Consider the following 21923-nt stretch of genomic DNA (forward strand, 5'->3'; position numbering starts at 1 on the left):
CCTTTCCCCCAGCACGTGACAAGAGAGTGCACGAATTCCACCCAGACGGCGCGGTGTCTGAACTTTCACAGACAACGTCCATTAACTCAACCTCCTGGGCCTAAATTTTGACGCCCCTTTCCAAGGTGGTACCTTAACTTAATTTGACAGCCTATCGATCTTAATTGGTCATGAACAAGTGGGAAACTTAAGACCATAAGACATAGGAGTGGAAGTAAGGCCATTCGGTCCATCGAGTCCACTCCACCATTCAATCATGGCTGCTGGGCACTTCAACTCCACTTACCCGCATTCTCCCCGTAGCCCTTAATTCCCCGAGACAACAAGAATCTATCAATCTCTGCCTTGAAGACATTTAGCGTCCCGGCCTCCACTGCACTCTGCGGCAATGAATTCCACAGGCCCACCACTCTCTGGCTGAAGAAATGTCTCCGCATTTCTGTTCTGGATTTACCCCCTCTAATTCTAAGGCTGTGTCCACGGGTCCTAGTCTCCTCGCCTAACGGAAACAATTTCCTAGCATCCACCCTTTCCAAGCCATGTATTATCTTGTACGTCTCTATTAAGTCTCCCCTTAATCTTCTCAACTCCAATGAATACAATCCCAAGATCCACAGCCGTTCCTCATATGTTAGACCTACCATTCCAGGGATCATCCGTGTGAATCTCCGCTGGACACGTTCCAGTGCCAGTATGTCCTCCCTGAGGTGTGGGGACCAAAACTGGACACAGTACTCCAAATGGGGCCTAACCAGAGCTTTATAAAGTCTCAGTAGCACAATGGTGTTTTTATATTCTAACCCTCTTCAGATAAGTGACAACATCGCATTCGCTTTCTTAATCACAGACTCGACCTGCATGTTTATCTTTAGAGAATCCTCGACTAGCACTCCCAGATCCCTTTGTACTCTGCCTTTACGAATTTTTTCACCGTTTAGAAAGTAGTCTGTGCTTTTATTCTTTTTACCAAAGTGCAAGACCTCGCATTTATTCACGTTGAATTCCATCAGCTATTTCCTGGACCACTCTCCCAAACTGTCTAGATCCTTCTGCAGCCTCCCCACTTCCTCAGTACTACCTGTCTGTCCACATATCTTCGTATCATCGGCAAACTTTGCTAGAATGCCCCCAGTCCCTTCATCCAGATCATTAATATATAATGCGAAAAGCTGCGGCCCCAACACTGAACCCTGCGGGACACCGCTCGTCACCGGCTGCCATTCTGAAAAAGAACCTTTTATCCCAACTCTCTGCCTTCTGTCAGACAGCCAATCCTCAATCCATCCCAGTAGCTCACCTCGAACACCATCGGCCCTCACCTTGCTCAGCAGCCTCCCGTGTGGCACCTTATCAAAGGCCTTTTGGAAGTCTAGATAGACCACATCCACTGGGTTTCCCTGGTCTAACCTGCTTGTCACCTCTTCAAAGAATACCAACAGGTTTGTCAGGCATGACCTCCCCTTAGTAAATCCATGTTGACTTGTTCTAATCAGACTCTGCTCTTCGAAGAATTTAGAAAAAGACTCTTGAAAGATCTCAACCAACACCTCCGCTATTTCTTCAGCCACCTCCCTCAGAACTCTAGGATGTAGCCCATTGGGGCCAGGAGATTTATCAATTTTAAGACTTTTTAGCTTTTCTAGCACTATCTCTTTTGTAATGACAACCATACTCAACTCAGCCCCCTGACTCCCTTTAATTGTTGGGATATTACTCCTGTCTTCCACTGTGAAAACTGATGCAAAGTACTTGTTAAGTTCTCCTGCTATTTCCTTATCTCCCATCACTAGGCTTCCAGCATCAGTTTGAAGTGGCCCAATGTCTACTTTTGTCTGTCGTTTGTTTCTTATGTATTGAAAGAAACTTTTACTATCATTTCTAATATTACTGGCTAGCCTACCTTCATATTTGATCCTCTCCTTTCTTATTACTCTCTTTGTTATCCTCTGTTTGTTTTTGTAGCCTTCCCAATCTTCCGATTTCCCACTGCTCTTGGCCACTTTATAGGATCTCTCTTTTTCTTTAATACATTTCCTGACTTCCTTTGTCAGCCATGGCTGTCTAATCCCTCCCTGGATAATCTTTCTTTTCTTGGGGATGAACCTCTGCACAGTGTCCTTAATTATACCTACAAACTCCTGCCATTTTTGCTCTACTGTCTTCCCCGCAAGCCTCTGCTTCCAGTCTATTTCTGTCAGTTCCTCTCATGCCCTCATAATTACCTTTATTTAACTGTAACACTATTACATCCGATTTTGCCTTCTCTCTTTCAAACTCCAGACTGAACTCTACCATATTATGATCGCTGCTTCCTAAGGGTTCCCTTACTTTAGGATCTTTTATAAAGTCTGGTTCATTGCAAAGCACTAGGTCCAGAATAGCCTGCTCCCTTGTGGGCTCCATGACAAGCTGTAGGGATCTCCGTGGCAACTGCAGATTGGGCCTATGAAGCAGGCTATGCAGAAGCCCTGACTGTGAAGGGGTGCAAGTGAGGAAGTTTTGCTGCATTTACATAGGGCTTTGGGAAGATCGAACCTCAAGTGAAGCATTGTTTGGTCTCTCTATCTAAGGAAGGGTTACCTTGCAGGCTGATGGGGAATGGACTCCAAACTTGAGAGGATTCTCCTCTGGGGAGCAACTGAGAATCATAGAATCCCTAGAGTGTGGAAAAAGGCCATCAGCCCAACCTTCTGAAGAGTAACCCACCCAGACCCATTGCCTCTACCTACTTTTTGCCCCTGACTAATGTACCTAACCCAGACATCCCAGAGCACTATGGAACGATTTAGCATGGCCAATCCACCCTAACCTACACATCCCTGGGCACTATGGAACAATTTAGCATGGCCAATTCACCCGAACCTACACATCCCTGGGCACTATGGGACAATTTAACATGGCCAGTTCACCCTAACCTATACATCCCTGGGCACTATGGGACAATTTAGCATGGCCAATCCACCCTAACCTGCACATCCCTGGGCACAATGGGACAATTTAGCATGGCCAATCCACTCTAACCTACACATCCCTGGGCACTATGGAACAATTTAGCATGGCCAATCCACCCTAACCTACACATCCCTGGGCCCTATGGGACAATTTAGCATGGCCAATTCACCCGAACCTACACATCCCTGGGCACAATGGGACAATTTAGCATGGCCAATCCACCCTAACCTGCACATCCCTGGGCATTATGGGACAATTTCGCATGGCCAATCCACCCTAACCTGCACATCTTCGGACTGTGGGAGGAAACCGGAGCACCCAGAGGAAACCCACACAGACATGGGGAGAATGTGAAAACTCCACACAGACAGTCGCCCGAGGCTGGAATCAAACACTCTGAGGCAGCAGTGCTAACCACTGAGTCCCCATGCTACCCCCAGTAAGATAGGAGACAATTTCCTGGAGTTTAGGAGTTTGGGAGATGAGCTATAAGGAGAGACTAACCTGGCTTGGATTGTTTACTGTAGAACAGAGAAGACTGAGGGGTGATATGGTTGAGGTGTGGACGATTATGAGGGATATGGACAAGGTGAATAGGAAGAAGCTGTTCCCCTTGGTTGAGGGATCAACCACAAAATGGCACAGTCTTTGGGAAAGCGGCAGGAGATTCAGAGGGGATTTGAGAAAATGTTTTTCACTCAGCCTGAGAATCTGGAATGCATTGCCTGGGAAGGTAATTGAGGCTAGAAACTTTACAACCTCTGTAAAAATATTTGGATGAGCACTTCAAATATCATAACATTCAAGGGTATGGGACAAAATGGGATCAGCACACTTTTACTGGCATCTATGTTGGTGCAAACTCGATGGGCCAAAGGGCCCTTTCTGCTCTGTGTGAATCTATGAAATGAATTAAATTCTTGCAGGGTCAAAGCTGAAAGGCTATTCCCACCTGAGGGGTCCACCCTCCCCTCGCGGGAGAGTCTAAACTATGACCAGGCCACTGTCTCAGGGTAAGCAGTCGGCCATTTTGGATGGAGATGAGGAGACATGTTGTCAATCAAAGATTGTTACCTGAAAGGAGTCCTTTAATCAAGAAATTCTTCCCTTGTGTGACAGACAAAAGACGTGGAATCGACTCAGACTTTAATCAAACAAACCCTTCTTTATTTAACTCTTAGAGAATCAATACTCAATCTAAAACATACAATTGTTACAATAGTTATTGTGTACTTCATCCAACTTCAACTCACTTCATTTAACTTCACTTTAACTCACCTTAACTTAATCCACAATTAACCCTAACTATAACTATTTTAGTTTGGCTTGAAACAAATACGACCCCAAATTGAGTCAAGTGGCCAATTTTGCTCACACTGTAGATCTTGCCTCATGGTTTTTTTTTCTTCTTGAATAAAAAAGACTTCAGGGCACGTGCTTCTCAACTGTTGGTCTCAAATGGTCATTCCTGCGAAACCTTTTGTTCTGCTAACTTTTATCCCAAAGTGTGCTCATCCTTCTAGAACCTTCTCTGGCACTGAGCCAATGAATTGACCAAACCTGACGACAATGTTCAATCCCAGCCAATGGAGTTGGCTTGAAACAAAAAAAAATTGCAGGTGTCCTAGCTACGCCTGCCTCTTTGTTGGCCATATCGAACAGTCCATCTTCAGTACCTACATAATCGCTATGCCCCGACTCTTCCGCTGTTGCATCGATGACTGCATTGGCGTAGCGTCCTGCACCCAGGCTGCCCAGAGCAGTTCGTTGACTTCGCCCACAACTTCCACACCGCCCTCAAATTCACTTGGTCCGTCTCAGACACCTCCCTCCTCTTTCTTGACCTCACCGTTTCCATCTCCAGCGACAGTCTCCAGATGGACATTGACTACAAACCCACAGACTCTCATAACTACCTGGACTACACCTCCCCCCACCCAGTATCCTGCAAGAACTGCATCCCATTCTCCCAATTCCACCCCCGCATCTGCTCGGACGAGGAGACATTCCACTCGCAAGTATCCCAGATGTCCACCTATTTGGAACAACGTGCCTTTCCTCCCCCCATCATCCAGAACACCCCTTCACCACACCACCCCTATTCCCTGTTCCACTGCTCTGGACCTCCCTCTCCAAACTCTTGTATCTGTGTGAATGTGTGTGTGTGCCTGTGAGTCTGTGAGAGTGTGTGTGTGAGAGAGAGTGTCTGTATTTGTGTGTGTGTGTGTGTGTCTGTGCCTGTGCCTGTATGTGTCTGTGTGTGTCTGTGCCTGTATGTCTGTGTGTGTGTGTGTGTCTGTGTGTCTGTGCCTGTGTGTGTGTGTGTGTCTGTGCCTGTATGTGTCTGTGTTTTTGTGTGTGTGTGTGTGTCTGTGCCTGTATGTGTCTGTGTGTGTGTTTACAGATCGTTCATTACTAAGCTTAGTTGTGATGCACCTCATGGTCGATGAGCACCCTAGCACGTGTGTGACCACATGGGCACGATAACCCGAAGTCGTTCCCCACACCCCCCGCCCCCGTATAGACGGGGAAATGAGGAAGGTTAATGACCCACAGCCTGGAAACGGTCTGAACATGTCTGTGATTATCGGGAAGGCAGGATAACCGCTCCCTTCAGGCAGAGAGCAGCCCAGAGTGGCTGGGAGACTCAGAGACAGTGTGCTGCAGAGGAGGATGGGGAGTCAGCTCATCAAGGGCTAGAGGCCATTCAGCCCCTTCCTTCAGTCTGTTCTCTGGCCGATGTGATCATCCCTGAGCTATGACCAGAACCCAAGGAGCTGCCTTTACCCTGTACCCCTCAATCCCGTTGCTGATGGAAAATCCGACAGTCCTGAATGGTTAGTCTCAGTCCCAGATTCCCCGAGCACAGGATATAGTTTCTCTCCATCATATGTATAGTCTGCTCCCCCGGGGAGAACCTGATTAGATGCCCCCAGGTACAGTTAGTAAGTTTGCAGGTGACACTAGAGTTGGAGGTGTAGTGGACAGCGAAGAGGGTTACCTCAGATTACAACAGGATCTGGACCAGATGGGCCAATGGGCTGAGAAGTGGCAGATGGAGTTTAATTCAGATAAATGCGAGATGCTACATTTTGGGAAAGCAAATCTTAGCAGGACTTATACACTTAATGGTAAGGTCCTAGGGAGTGTTGCTGAACAAAGAGACCTTGGAGTGCAGGTTCATAGCTCCTTGAAAGTGGAGTCGCAGGTAGATAGGATAGTGAAGAAGGCGTTTGGTATGCTTTCCTTTATTGGTCAGAGTATTGAGTACAGGAGTTGGGAGGTCATGTTGCGGCTGTACAGGACATTGGTTAGGCCACTGTTGGAAAACTGTGCAATTCTGGTCTCCCTCCTATCAGAAGAGTTCAGAAATGATTTAAAAGGACATTCCCAGGTTTGGAGGGTTTGAGCTACAGGGAAAGGCTGAATAGGCTGGGGCTGGAGCGTCGAAGGCTGAGGGGTGACCTTATAGAGGTTTATAAAATCATGAGGGGCATGGATAGGATAAATAGACAAGGTCTGTTCCCTGGGGTGGGGGAGTCCAGAACTGAAGGGCATAGGTTTAGGCTTGACCGAAATTCCCAGCATGCTTCATTGTAGCTCTTAACCCAGGCTCGTAGCCATTCAGCACCTGACCACAGAGCGGTCAATCCTTGTAATTCACAATGCGGGAACGTGGAATCGGGCTGGAGGAGCTATTGAATGGTGGTGAAGGAGGAGAGGGATACAAGAGCAGGATCTGAGTGGCTTCCTCCTGACTGGTTGCTGGACCCCGGGGAGAAACGTTTGATGAGGGCACACACTGAGATGATAAGGAGCAGAGTATTTCCACTCGGACGTTTCTTTTCTGTGTTCTTTTATTTAAAAATATCGCGGCGTCATGACAGAAAGAACTGCACGTCAGGAACGTGCGCCCAAAGCATTTATAATAATAACAACAAAGACATCGTCATTAACAACAACCGACTCAAGGGAGGTAACTATCATGGAGTTGGAACATCTTGCAGCACAGTGGGAGTGGCATTCAGTCTGTCTCTGTAAGATCTCTCTGATTAGACCCCCTCACCCCCTCCACCTGGAGGATATATCGCCTTCCAGTATTTCCCCTCACTCACCCCCTCAGTGTGAAAGTTCTCTTGAAGCTAATCCCTTTCAGGCAGGTTGTCCCATATTGCGACCACAGCAACTTCTCGCTGGGTCAGAGATCCGATTCTCCCCATCAGGGGGCATTCCCAAGACCAGTTTTCACAGAATCCCTCCAGGGATGGGAGCAGGTCATTCGGCCCATCAAGTCCACACCGCCCCTCTGAAACATATCACACCCAGACCCATCCCCGACCCTTCCCAGAGCTAATCCAACCTCTACATCACTGGGCACCATGGGACAATTTAGCATGGCCAATCCACCCTAACCTGTACATCCCTGGGCACCATGGGACAATTTAGCATGGCCAATCCACCCTAACCTGTACATCCCTGGGCACTATGGGTAATTTAGCATGGCCAATCCACCCTAACCTGCACATCCCTGGACACTATGGGACAATTTAACATGGCCAATCCAGCCTAACCTGCACATCCCTGGGCACTATGGGACAATTTAGCATGGCCAATCCACCCTAACCTGCACATCCCTGGGCACTATGGGACAATTTCCCATGGCCAATCCACCCTAACCTACACACCTTTGGGCTGTGGGAGGAAACCAGAGCACCTGGAGGAAACCCACACAGACACGGGGAGAATGTGCAAACTCCACACAGACAGTCGCCCGAGGGTGGAATCGAACCCAGATCCCTGGCGCTGTGAGCTAGCAGTGCTAACCACTGAGTCCCTGGGTCAACTCTTTTTCATTTAAATAATACTCTGCTGCTCTATTTCTTCTTGCCAACGTGCATCACTGTGGAAGTTTCTAACCACAGAAGACCACGGAGGTCTGGCTCATTAAGTACGGTATATTTAAGGCTGAGACAGACAGATTTGTAACCAGTAAGGGCCATGGGAGAAAGGCAGGAAAGTGGATTTGTGGATCAGCCGTGAAAGGAGGAGTCCTTATGGGCAGAATGGCCTACTCCCGCGGGGAGGCCATGTGGGGAAGAGAAGGCGGAGAGCAGATCAGACGTTCAAACTCATGAGGGGTCTCGACATCGTGGGCAGGGAGAAACAGTTCAAGAACGAGAGGAGATGGAGATTGGTCAAGAAAGTGACAACCCCCCCCCCCCCATAAGAAATGGCGGAGTCGGCGGTGGGGGGGGAAGTGAGGGGCAGTGAGTGGCTCAGGCCTAGGCCTGGCCAGATGGGTCCTGGGGTTTCCGTAGGGAATTAGCAGGGGTACCTGGAAAGTGTGGCGGTTACAGGGAGAAGGTCAGGGGTGAGAAGACCATTCGGAGAACCATTGGCCCAGTAACAATTCCGTGATTCTGATTGGTTGTGGGGTTGGGAAGGCTTCCAAAATCTATAAAGTCATCACAAATCCTGGGCCGTGACTGAATTGGATCCTCTCCAGATTGTAACATAAGAGTGAAGTCTTGAGTATGCCAAGACATGCAATGATAAACACAAGGGAGAGCACTGCAGATGGTGGCCAGTAAAGTCAATGAGAGGCCAGTAAAGTTAATGAGTGTGTGAACCAATGGGATATAAATTTTGTCTCTGTGATGGTGACTGTGTTATTATTTTCGATTGTCTGAAAGAGCACTCTGGTTCACTAATGTCCTTTCGGAGAAATCTGCCATCCTTACCCGGTCTGATTTACACGTGACTCCAAAAACCCACAGCTTATGTGGGTGACTCTTAGAAATGGCCAATCAAAGTCCATCAGGGCAAGCACAGAGACAACATTCTTTCACTCTTTCTGGTGACACGTGGCGTTAAAGAGAGGATAGAGAGGCCGATGGGAAGGTGTAGTCAAGGACAACAGAGGTCAGAGGTCACGATTCACAGGAAAGAGGGAATGGGCAGACATTCTCCCTCCCTTTTCTCAGAGAGAGGAGGCTGAGGGGAGAGCCGTCTCAGGCCTTTATAAATCTGGGGGTGGGGGGGAGGGGGGGTGTGAGGGGTTCAATAGGTCAGTCATAGAGAGGATGTTTCCCGTTGTGAGGGGTGGGAGGCCAGAATTTGGGGGGGGGGGGTGAGGGGCTTGGCATCTGCAGCGACAAAAGACAGACCCGAACACATCCAATGGGGCTTTCAAGATAAATGTCTTCACCCAATCAATGATGGTGAATGCAAGACTCACTCCCACAGGGAGTGTGGGGGTAGGGGGGTGAGGGAATGTGGGACTCACTCCCACACAGATTTGGGGTGGGGAATGGAATGTGGGTCTCATTCCCACAGGGAGTGGGGAGAGGAGAAATGAGGGACTTGCTCAAGGTGAATTGTGTCGATATGTTGGGAAGTGAAGTGGAAACGATGGATAAAAACACCACAAGGGCAAAGAGGAGGAAGGGAGATGGCGATGGGGGCAGGTGAAGAGAAAGGTGGAGCAGAAACACCAGCACTGAGCGATGGGCTGAATGGCCTGTGTCTGTGCTGAACTGCCTTCCTATGTACACCAGCCAAAACAGTGCATTACGTCTATACCCCAGTGTTGTACCACAGTGGGTTTGGACATAGTTTTGCCAGGGAGCAGGGATAGGGTCAGAGATAGGAGCAGAGGTCAGGGTCAGCAGCTAACAGTACGAATCGATCTTTATCCGTCGGTTCATCCTGGTCCCATGCCAAATGGGATGATGCACCCCAAGGTTGAACAGCCTCTTCACCGCCAGAGACCAGTAATGGCCATGTGGCGCACGATGATACTCAAATCCAATGGATTGTGGATTCAAGTCACCCTCTCAGCCAATCACCATCCTGACTTGGAAATGTATTACCATTCCTTCAGTGTCAAAGTCCCAGCATTCCCTCCCTAAAGGCATTGTGGGTCTACCAATTGCATGTGGCCTGCAGTGGTTCAAGATGGCAGCTCACCCCCCACCTTCTCAAGGGGGAGACTTGGGACGGGGGGTAATAAATGGTGGGCCCAGGCAGCAATGCCCCCCACAAATGAATAAAACTCAATTATTTGGATGAAGAGCAGTGAGATGGGGAAGTTGTCCCTGATGGCTTGAGGCCAGTATTCGCCAACCCTCATGACAGGCGAACGTGGGTCATTGTCACGGTGCTGACATGCGGGAGTTTGCGTTGCACAAACTGTTTCCAATCGTGACGCCACGATTGGAAGTTGGACAGGGAGGTGTTTCTGGCATGTGCTTGGGGTGGGGTAGGGCGCTAGAGGAATGCAATCCTCCGTTCCCACCACCACCAGCCCCCTCCCCCACCGAGGAACCAAAGCTTTTGAGAGAGGGGGAAGGAAAAGGGTGGGGATGGGATGCCAGTAAAATCCAGGAAGCAGAACTGAATGAACGAAAGGAACATCCCTCCAAATGACAAGGTTGAGCCTTAGTGTTCCCGGCCGGGTTCCTTGGTTTGGTCAGAAATTCAGAGGAATTTTCACAGCTGCTACAGCGACCATTTTGAGCTGTCGGTGAGTGGTCTCTGATATAAACGTTTCTCCTCAGGGTGGCCAAGAGCCCCTTTAGGAATGTTCCGGAAGGTTCGTATTAGCCTCAGAATGAATGGGTGACAGGAAACCTGGAGTTTGCCAGCGACTCTAAACCATCTAGGCCCCCCTACCCTCTCCTGATTGGGTGCCCAGGTACCAGCCAGTGTTTATGACAGGTCATTGCCAAAGGGGTCGCCCTCACCCGGTCTTTTGCCTGTTGAAAGTGTCACAGATCAGCCTGGGCAGCTCCTCAAAGGCCGCGGAGAGTCTATCGACCTTGGTTACCAAGGCTGCCAGGTTGTTCTCCATCTCGGCGTAGGACTCCATCATCCTGACGTTCATGTCTTGCAGGAGCAGCTGCATCTTCAAGGTCAGGAGTTACATGTTAACCTTCCGTAGTGACATCGCTCTTCACCCCCCTATTCATGACACGTTGTTCCTCGCCAATCCCCACCGCTCCCCCCCACCCCCCTGCCCAGCATCTCTGAGGATCGTCATGTCAGGGAATACCTTGAACAGCTTCCCCCTTCACTCCCACTCTACACAATTCCAATGGACCTAAATGTCTTTCCATTCACTCCCGTTCTACACAATCCCAATGGACCCAAAACACTTCCCCATTCACTCCCGCTCTACACAATTCCAATGAACCTAAACCCTTCCCCATTCACTCCCGCTCTACACAATCCCAATGGACCCAAAACACTTCCCCATTCACTCCCACTCTACACAATCCCAAAAGACCCAAAACACTTCCCTATTCATTCCCACTCTACACAATCCCAAAGGACCTAAACCCATTCCCATTCAATCCCAGTCTACACAATCCTAATGGACTCAAACCCCTTCCCATTCACTCCGATTGTACACAATCCCATTGGACCCAAACAACTTCCCATTCACTCCCAGTCTACACAATCCCAATTGGACCCCAAAATCCTTTGCCTATTCTCTCCCACTCTACACAATCCCAATGGAGCGAAACGTTTTCCTGTTCACAGCCACTCAACACAATCCTAATGGATCTAAATGTCTTTCCATTCACAACCACTCTACACAATCCCAGTGGACCTAAACCCCTTCCCCATTCTCTCCCATTGTACAAATCCCAATGGACCAAACCCCTTCCCATTTACTCCCATTGTATGCAATCCCAATGAATCATACTCCCTTTTCATTCACTCCCATTGGACACAAATTCAGAGGAGCCAAATCCTTTCCTATTCACTCCCATTCTACAGAATCCCAATGGATCAAACCCCCTTCCCATTCACTCCATTCTGCACAGTTCCATGTAAGGGGGGGGGGAGTGATGGGTACATTGACCTTTGACCTGGAAGCTCACTGTCGTGCCTGTTACCTTGGAGATGTCCATCATCGCGCTGACCTGCTCGCGGAGCTTCCTCTGCTTCAGCTTCATTTTGCGGAATCTGACAAGGTGAGGGAAAATAAATCAACCGGGTTACGTCAAAGATCCAGGTCAGTGGGTTAGCCCCTCAACCCGAGGAAAGTGGTCTGCTCAAACAACAGAAGGCAGGAGTCAGATCACAGCTAGAATACAGTGAACAGTTTTGGGCCATTCACCTGAGGAAAGGGATTCTGGGATTGGGGGCAGTCCAGAGAGGGTTCACTGGGTGGATGCGGGGGAAGGAGGGGACTTTGTCATGAGGAGAGATTGAGGAGGTTGGGCCCGGCCTTGTTAGAGTTGAAAAGATTGAGAGACCTCATTGAAACATCCAAGATTCCGAGGGGAGACACGGAGAGGTGGAATCCTGGTGCGGGAGAGTTGAGGATGAGAGGGTAGGATCTCAAAATTAGGCATTGCAAATTAAAGACAGAGGCAAGGCGGAAATCCAGATGAGGTAATGATTCCAAGGAATCTTTACCACAGCAGGATGTAGAGTATATTCAAGGATGAGACCGGGAGATTTTTCCTCAGTAAGGGGAGTGGAGGTTATGAGGAAATGATAGGAAAGTGGATTGAGGAGTATCAGGTTGGCCATGACCTCATTGAACGAGGAAGTGGATTCAGTGGGCCGAATGGGCTACTTCAGCACCGATATCCCATGGCGCTAAATACCAGGGTGGACTCAGCCAGAAAATCTAACAGAATTCCAACATTGCTGGATAAATCCCGCACTGTCAGAGGGTCAGTGCTGAGGGAGTGGGCACTGTCAGAGGGTCAGTGCTGAGGGAGCGCCGCACTGTCGGAGGGTCAGTGCTGAGGGAGCGCCGCACTGTCGGAGGGTCAGTGCTGAGGGAGCGCCGCACTGTCGGAGGGTCAGTGCTGAGGGAGCGCCGCACTGTCGGAGGGTCAGTGCTGAGGGAGCGCCGCACTGTCGGAGGGTCAGTGCTGAGGGAGCGCCGCACTGTCGGAGGGTCAGTGCTGAGGGAGCGCCGCACTGTCGGAGGGTCAGTGCTGAGGTTGCGCCGCACTGTCGGAGGGTCAGTGCTGAGGTTGCGCCGCACTGTCGGAGGGTCAGTGCTGAGGTTGCGCCGCACTGTCGGAGGGTCAGTGCTGAGGGAGTGCCGCACTGTCGGAGGGTCAGTGCTGAGGGAGTGCCGCACTGTCGGAGGGTCAGTGCAGAGGGAGTGCCGCACTGTCGGAGGGTCAGTGCTGAGGGAGGCCGCACTGTCGGAGGGTCAGTGCTGAGGGAGTGCCGCACTGTCGGAGGGTCAGTGCAGAGGGAGTGCCGCACTGTCGGAGGGTCAGTGCTGAGGGAGGCCGCACTGTCGGAGGGTCAGTGCTGAGGGAGCGCCGCACTGTCGGAGGGTCAGTGCTGAGGGAGCGCCGCACTGTCGGAGGGTCAGTGCTGAGGAAGCGCCGCACTGTCGGAGTGTCAGTGCTGAGGGAGTGGACACTGTCAGAGGGTCAGTGCTGAGGGAGTGCCGCACTGTCGGAGGGTCAGTGCTGAGGGAGTGCTGCACTGTCGGAGGGTGAGTGCTGAGGGAGTGGGCACTGTCAGAGGGTCAGTGCTGAGGGAGTGCTGCACTGTCGGAGGGTCAGTGCTGAGGGAGCGCCGCACTGTGGGAGGGTCAGTGCTGAGGGAGTGCCGCACTGTCGGAGGGTCAGTGCTGAGGGAGCGCCGCACTGTCGGAGGGTCAGTGCTGAGGAAGCGCCGCACTGTCGGAGGGTCAGTGCTGAGGGAGCGCCGCACTGTCGGAGGGTCAGTGCTGAGGGAGCGCCGCACTGTCGGAGGGTCAGTGCTGAGGGAGTGCCGCACTGTCGGAGGGTCAGTGCTGAGGGAGTGCCGCACTGTCGGAGGGTCAGTGCAGAGGGAGTGCCGCACTGTCGGAGGGTCAGTGCTGAGGGAGTGCCGCACTGTCGGAGGGTCAGTGCTGAGGGAGTGCCGCACTGTCAGAGGGTCAGTGCTGAGGGAGTGCCGAACTGTCGGAGGGTCAGTGCTGAGGGAGTGGACACTGTCAGAGGGTCAGTGCTGAGGGAGTGCCGCACTGTCGGAGGGTCAGTGCTGAGGGAGCGCCGCACTGTGGGAGGGTCAGTGCTGAGGGAGTGCCGCACTGTCGGAGGGTCAGTGCTGAGGGAGCGCCGCACTGTCGGAGGGTCAGTGCTGAGGAAGCGCCGCACTGTCGGAGGGTCAGTGCTGAGGGAGTGGGCACTGTCAGAGGGTCAGTGCTGAGGGAGTGGACACTGTCGGAGGGTCAGTGCTGAGGGAGCGCCGCACTGTCAGAGGGTCAGTGCTGAGGGAATGCCGCACTGTTGGAGGGTCAGTGCTGAGGGAGTGAGCACTGTCGGAGGGTGATACTGTTCCCACCCTGTGGGATGGTTTGGGTGGGGTGGTTGGGGATGGTTCCGGACTAACAGGACAGACGTTGCCACCCACCGACACACAGTAGCCAGGACGTCACGGTGACATCTCCTGATCTGTCGGGCGTTTCCACACTTCCTGCGTTTGTATAGCAACCAGCTCACTCCAATCAGGTCAGCAGCGATTTTCTGGACCTGTCACCACATGAGGGGTACGTTGGTGAATGCAGAGAGTGTCTGGGAGTGAAATATTAGCACAGGGAGCTGGGAGGGGGAGGGAAGTCAGCAGGACCCATTTCATGGGCAGTCCCACCACAATCAATCCCTCTCCCCCCTCCCATTGAGGACCCTCCCTCTATCCCCCTCACCCTCCCATTGAGGACCCTCTCTCTGTCCCCCTCACCCTCCCATTCAGGACCCTCCCTCTATCCCCCTCACCTTCCCATTGAGGACCCTCCCTCTATCCCCCTCACCCTCCCATTGAGGACCCTCCCTCTGTCCCCCTCACCCTCCCATTGAGGACCCTCCCTCTATCCCCCTCACCCTCCCATTCAGGACCCTCCCTCTATCCCCCTCACCTTCCCATTGAGGATCCTCCCTCTATCCCCCTCACCCTCCCATTGAGGACCCTCCCTCTATCCCCCTCACCCTCCCATTGAGGATCCTCCCTCTATCCCCCTCACCCTCCCATTGAGGACCCTCCCTCTATCCCCCTCACCCTCCCATTGAGGACCCTCCCTCTATCCCCCTCACCCTCCCATTGAGGACCCTCTCTCTGTCCCCCTCACCCTCCTATTGAGGACCCTCCCTCTATCCCCCTCACCCTCCCATTGAGGATCCTCCCTCTATCCCCCTCACCCTCCCATTGAGGACCCTCCCTCTGTCCCCCTCACCTTCCCATTGAGGACCCTCCCTCTGTCCCCCTCACCCTCCCATTGAGGACCCTCTCTCTGTCCCCCTCACCCTCCCATTGAGGACCCTCCCTCTATCCCCCTCACCCTCCCATTGAGGACCTTCCCTCTGTCCCCCTCACCCTCCCATTGAGGACCCTCCCTCTGTCCCCCTCACCCTCCCATTGAGGACCCTCCCTCTGTCCCCCTCACCCTCCCATTGAGGACCCTCCCTCTGTCCCCCTCACCCTCCCATTGAGGACCCTCCCTCTATCCCCCTCACCCTCCCATTGAGGACCCTCCCTCTGTCCCCCTCACCCTCCCATTGAGGACCCTCCCTCTATCCCCCTCACCCTCCCATTGAGGACCCTCCCTCTGTCCCCCTCACCCTCCCATTGAGGACCCTCCCTCTGTCCCCCTCACCCTCCCATTGAGGACCCTCCCTCTGTCCCCCTCACCTTCCCATTGAGGACCTTCCCTCTGTCCCCCTCACCCTCCCATTGAGGACCCTCCCTCTGTCCCCCTCACCCTCCCATTGAGGACCTTCCCTCTGTCCCCCTCACCCTCCCATTGTGGACCCTCCCTCTGTCCCCCTCACCCTCCCATTGAGGACCCTCCCTCTGTCCCCCTCACCCTCCCATTGAAGACCCTCCCTCTGTCCCCCTCACCCTCCCATTGAAGACCCTTCCCCTTGACCTCCTGCATTTCCATTGAAGATCAGCCTGTTCCCACCAAGTCCGCCATCTTGCTGATTCCTTACCTCCTTTGTGATTTGGATATCCAGCATGAAGTGATGGACGTGTTTCTCATCCTTGTCAAACTCCAGTTTCTTGGCGATCACAGCGATGAACAGGGCGGTACAGCTGACTCCCTGTTGGGGGGGGACACAGCTAAATACCTTTACCCCCCCCACCCCCAGTCTCTCCCAGGGCAGAGGCTTCAATCCAAAAGGACCCCCCAAAAACACACACGTACAGAACCCAGGGTCATTCCAAATCCCTTCAACAACATTCCGTGGGTTTGGAGTGAGTCAGAAAACTGGGAACTGTTCAATTAACATGGTGCTGGGAAAATAAATTTCAATCCCTACAGTGCGGAAACAGGCCCTTCGGCCCAACAAGTCCACACCAACCCTCTGAAGGGTTACCCACCCAGACACAGTTCCCTCTGACTAATGCACCTAACACCATGGGCAACTTAACATGGCCAAATCACCTGACCCACACCTCTTTGGGTTGTGGGAGGAAACCCACACAGACACGGGGAGAACATGCAAACTCCATACAGTCACCCGAGGCTGGAATCGAACCCAGGTCCCTAGCGCTGTGAGGTAGGAGTGCTCACCACTGAACCATCATGCCACCCCAAATACTCGAATTCAGCTCTTGAGAGAGCAAGTAGCAAGAAATTTATAAATTCATATTGCGTACAATTCTGATCGCCCTCCTATCGGAAAGATGTTGTGAAACTTGAAAGGGTTCAGAAAAGATTTACAAGTTTGTTGCCAGGTTTGGAGGATCTGAGCTATAGGGAGAGGCTGAACAGGCTGGGGCTGTTTTCCCTGGAGCGTCGGAGGCTGAGGGGTGACCTTATAGAGGTTTATAAAATCATGAGGGGCATGGATGGGATAAATAGACAGAGTCTTTTTCCTGGGGTCAGGGAGTTCATAACTAGAGGGCATAGGTTTAGGGTGAGAGGGGAAAGATATAAAAGAGACCTAAGGGACAACTTTTTCACGCAGAGGGTGGTACGTGTATGGAATGAGCTGCCAGAGGATGTGGTGGAGGCTGGTACAATTACAACATTTAAGAGCCATTTGGATGGGTATATGAATAGGAAGGGTTTGGAGGGATATGGGCCGGGTGCTGGCAGTTGGGACTAGACTGGGTTGGGATATCAGGTCGGGTTGGACCCACGTTGTTCCCGGCTGGCCGAGCCAGCCACCCGTCCATCCTGGGAATGTTCAGCAGGTCCAGGAAGTGGAATGACCCGCTGCTGTTCCTGACGATATCGCAAGGGGGAATCGATCTTTGCAAAGTGCTTTCTCAGAGCTGGTGCTCGCCTCAGTGCAAACCACAGCATTGGGCCAACCGTTCGAACAAGGGCGGCCGCGAGACGGTGCACTTACCGTAACCCCAGTGATGAGGCAGATGACCTTCCCGCACACTGTAACAGGAACCATGTCACCATAGCCGATGGTCAGGAAGGTGATGGGGATAAGCCACATGGAGGTGATTATATTGTTTGTACTGTTATTCTGAGAGTGCCTTCAATGAGAAGGGGGAAGGGTCAGTCAACTCGCAAAATCCCAGCGCCATCGTGACATTCATTCCCCAAGCCAGTGACCACGACGCAAACTTATTTTACTGAGTCACACTTCTCCCTTTTCCTTTTATTCATTTGCCACAAGTATTTATTGCCCCCTGTCCCGAGTTGCCCCCTTCAGAAGGTTGAGAGAGAGAGAGAGCGTGCTTTAACTGCATCCTTCTTATCCTCTTCAACTGCTCAGTTTATCATCTGGTTATTATCAAGTTTAAATTGCCACTGGCTGGGCCCAGTATTTATTGTCCCCGTCCCTAGTTGCCCCCCTTGAGAAGGTGGGGGTGAGCTGCCTTTTTGAGCCGCTGCAGTCCATGTGCTGTGGGTAGCCCCACAATGTCCCTGAGGGAGGGAATTCCAGGATTCTGACCCGGGAAGGAACGGCTGATATATTTCCAAGTCGGGATGGTGAGGGGCTCAGAGGGGAACTTGCAGGGGGGTGGTGTCCCCATGTATCTGCTGCCCCTTGTCCTTCTAGATGGAAGTGGCCGTGGGTTTGGAAGGTGATGCCTGAGGGTCTTTGGTGAGTTTCTGCAGTGGGTCTTGTAGATGGTACACACTGCAGTTACTGAGGGTCGGTGGGGGGGAGGGAGGGGATGGTACACACTGCTGTTACTGAGGGTCGGTGGGGGGAGGGAGGGGATGGTACACACTGCAGTTACTGAGGGTCGGTGGGAGGAGGGAGGGGATGGTACACACTGCTGTTACTGAGGGTCGGTGGGGGAGGGAGGGGATGGTACACACTGCTGTTACTGAGGGTCGGTGGGGGGAGGGAGGGGATGGTACACACTGCTGTTACTGAGGGTCGGTGGGGGGAGGGAGGGGATGGTACACACTGCTGTTACTGAGGGTCGGTGGGAGAGGGAGGGGATGGTACACACTGCTGTTACTGAGGGTCGGTGGGGGAGGGAGGGGATGGTACACACTGCTGTTACTGAGCGTCGGTGGGAGAGGGAGGGAGGGGATGGTACACACTGCTGTTACTGAGGGTCGGTGGGGGGAGGGAGGGGATGGTACACACTGCTGTTACTGAGCGTCGGTGGGGGAGGGAGGGGATGGTACACACTGCTGTTACTGAGCGTCGGTGGGGGAGGGAGGGAGGGGATGGTACACACTGCTGTTACTGAGGGTCGGTGGGGGGAGGGAGGGGATGGTACACACTGCTGTTACTGAGGGTCGGTGGGGGAGGGAGGGGATGGTACACACTGCTGTTACTGAGCGTCGGTGGGGGAGGGAGGGAGGGGATGGTACACACTGCTGTTACTGAGGGTCGGTGGGGGGAGGGAGGGGATGGTACACACTGCTGTTACTGAGCGTCGGTGGGAGAGGGAGGGAGGGGATGGTACACACTGCTGTTACTGAGGGTCGGTGGGGGGAGGGAGGGGATGGTACACACTGCTGTTACTGAGCGTCGGTGGGGGAGGGAGGGAGGGGATGGTACACACTGCTGTTACTGAGCGTCGATGGGGGGATGGAGGGGATGGTACACACTGCTGTTACTGAGCGTCGGTGGGGGGGGGGAGGGGATGGTACACACTGCTGTTACTGAGGGTCGGTGGGGGAGGGAGGGGATGGTACACACTGCTGTTACTGAGCGTCGGTGGGGGGAGGGAGGGGATGGTACACACTGCTGTTACTGAGGGTCGGTGGGGGGGGGAGGGGATGGTACACACTGCTGTTACTGAGGGTCAGTGGGGGAGGGAGGGGATGGTACACACTGCTGTTACTGAGCATCGGTGAGGGGGGAGGGAGGGGATGGTACACACTGCTGTTACTGAGGGTCGGTGGGGGAGGGAGGGGATGTTTGTGGGTGTGGGTCCAATCCAGCGGGGGGCTGCTCTGTCCCTGGATGGTGTTGAGCTTCTTGAGTGTTGTTGGAGCTGCCCCCATCCAGGGGCAAGTGGGGAGTATTCCCTCACCCTCCTGCCTTGGGCCTTGTCGATGCTGGGACAGGCTTTGGGGGGAGTCAGGAGGGGAGTTACTCACTGCAGGATTCCCAGCTTCTGACCTGCTGTTGGAGCCGCTGTGTTTATGTGGCTGGTCCAGTTGGGTTTCTGGTCCATGGTAACCCCCAGGATGGTGATAATGGAGGGTGATAATGACATTGAATGTCAGGGGGCAATGGTTCAATTCTTCCTTCTTGGAGATGCTCATTACCTGGTATTTGTTATGGCAAATGTTTCTTGCCACTTGTCAGCCCATAGACTGCTTCAGCATCTGAGGAATCGCGAATGGTGCTGAACACTGTGCAGTTATCAGTGAAAATCCTTTGGATGGAGGGAGGGTCATTGAGGAAGCAGCTGAATATTGTGTGTCTGTAAATGTGTACATATCTGTGTATGAGAGTGTGTGTGTGTCTGTGCGTTTGTGTGTGTGTCTGTGTCTGTATGTGTGTGTGTGTGAGAGTCTGTGAGTGAGTGTGTGTATGTGTGTCTGTGCGTGTGTGTGTCTGTGTATGTGAGAGAGTCTGTGAGTGTGTGTCTGTGTGTGTGTCTACGTGAGAGAGTCTGAGAGTGTGTGTGTATGTGTGTCTGTGTTTGTGTGTGTATGTCTGTGTGTGTTTGTCTGTGTGAGTGTATCAGTTTGTTTGTGTGTGTGTGTCTGTGTCTATGTGTGTGTGTCTGTGCACGTGTCCATGTGTGTCTGTGTCTGTGAGGGAGAGAGAGAGAGAGTGTGTGTATGTGTCCGTGAGTGTGTGTGTGTGTGTGTGTCTGTCTAACTGTGTGTATCTTTGTGTGTGTCTGTCTGTGTTTGTGTGCGTGTGAGTCTGTGTGTGTGTGTCTGTATGTGTGCGTGTGAGTCTCTGTGTGTGTGTGTGTGTGTGTGTTTACAGATCCTTCATTACTAAGCTTAGTTGTGATGCACCTCATGGTCGATGAGCACCCTAGCACGTGTGTGACCACATGGGCACGATAACCCGAAGTCGTTCCCCACACCCCCCCGCCCCCGTATAGACGGGGAAATGAGGAAGGTTAATGACCCACAGCCTGGAAACGGTCTGAACATGTCTGTGATTATCGGGAAGGCAGGATAACCGCTCCCTTCAGGCAGAGAGCAGCCCAGAGTGGCTGGGAGACTCAGAGACAGTGTGCTGCAGAGGAGGATGGGGAGTCAGCTCATCAAGGGCTAGAGGCCATTCAGCCCCTTCCTTCAGGCTGTTCTCTGGCCGATGTGATCATCCCTGAGCTATGACCAGAACCCAAGGAGCTGCCTTTACCCTGTACCCCTCAATCCCGTTGCTGACGGAAAATCCGACAGTCCTGAATGGTTAGTCTCAGTCCCAGATTCCCCGAGCACAGGATATAGTTTCTCTCCATCAAGACCCTGTCTGCTCCCCCGGGGAGAACGTGATTAGATGCCCCCAGGTACAGTTAGTAAGTTTGCAGGTGACACCAAAATTGGAGGTGTCGTGGACAGTGAAGAGGGTTACCTCAGATTACAACAGGATCTGGACCAGGTGGGCCAATGGGCTGAGAAGTGGCAGATGGAGTTTAATTCAGATAAATGCGAGATGCTGCATTTTGGGAAAGCAAATCTCAGCAGGACTTATACACTAATGGTAAGGTCCTTGGGAGTGTTAATGAACAAAGAGACCTTGGAGTGTAGGTTCATAGCTCCTTGAAAGTGGAGTTGCAGGTAGTTAGGATAGTGAAGAAGGTGTTTGGTATGCTTTCCTTTATTGGTCAGAGTATTGAGTACAGGAGTTGGGAGGTTATGTTGCGGCTGTACAGGATATTGGTTAGGCCACTGTTGGAATATTGCATGCAATTCTGGTCTCCTTCCTATTGGAAGGATGTTGTGAAACTTGAAACGGTTCAGAAAAGATTTACAAGGGTTGGAGGGTTTGAGCTACAGGGAAAGGCTGAACAGGCTGGGGCTGTTTTCCCTGGAGTGTCGGAGGCTGAGGGGTGACCTTATAGAGGCTTATATGGATAGGGTAAATAGACAAGGTCTTTTCCCTGGGGTGGGGGAGTCCAGAACTAGAGGGCATAGGTTTAGGGTGAGAGGGGAAAGATATAAAATAGATCCAAGGGGCAATGTTTTCACACAGAGGGTGGTACGTGTATGGAATGAGCTGCCAGAGGAAGTGGTGGTCCTGAAGAAGGGTTACACCTGAAAAATCAACTTCTCCACCTCCTGATCCTGCCTGCCTTGCTGTGTCCCTCCAGCCTCCTGCCTGTCCATCCTGATGCTGCCTGTCCTGCTGTGTTCTCCCAGCCTCCTGCCTGTCCCTCCTGATCCTGCCTGCCTTGCTGTGTTCCCCCAGCCTCCTGCCTGTCCCTCCTGGTGCTGCCTGCCTTGCTGTGTTCCCCCACCCTCCTGCCTGTCCCTCCTGATGCTGCCTGCCTTGCTGTGTTCTCCCAGCCTCCTGCCTGTCCCTCCTGGTGCTGCCTACCTTGCTGTGTTCTCCCAGCCTCCTGCCTGTCCCTCCTGGTGCTGCCTACCTTGCTGT

The 21923-nt window shown here is 52.4% G+C and overlaps 1 protein-coding gene across 1 annotated transcript in view; it reads right to left on the minus strand.

Moving 5' to 3' along the window:
- Positions 1–6805: 6805 nt before the first annotated feature.
- kcnn4 (potassium intermediate/small conductance calcium-activated channel, subfamily N, member 4) overlaps positions 6806–21923 on the minus strand; it is a 30808-nt gene continuing 15690 nt past the window's right edge. Inside the window, exons 4-8 of the mRNA XM_072553595.1 lie at positions 17280–17418; positions 15912–16022; positions 14338–14456; positions 11856–11925; positions 6806–10858 (exon numbers count right to left, since the gene is read on the minus strand). Of these exons, the coding sequence (XP_072409696.1) occupies positions 10694–10858; positions 11856–11925; positions 14338–14456; positions 15912–16022; positions 17280–17418 (604 nt within the window). The 3' untranslated portion in view covers positions 6806–10693. The remainder of the gene's footprint in view (positions 10859–11855; positions 11926–14337; positions 14457–15911; positions 16023–17279; positions 17419–21923) is intronic.

This window comes from Chiloscyllium punctatum, chromosome 34, assembly GCF_047496795.1.
Source record: "Chiloscyllium punctatum isolate Juve2018m chromosome 34, sChiPun1.3, whole genome shotgun sequence".
Taxonomy (NCBI): domain Eukaryota; kingdom Metazoa; phylum Chordata; class Chondrichthyes; order Orectolobiformes; family Hemiscylliidae; genus Chiloscyllium; species Chiloscyllium punctatum.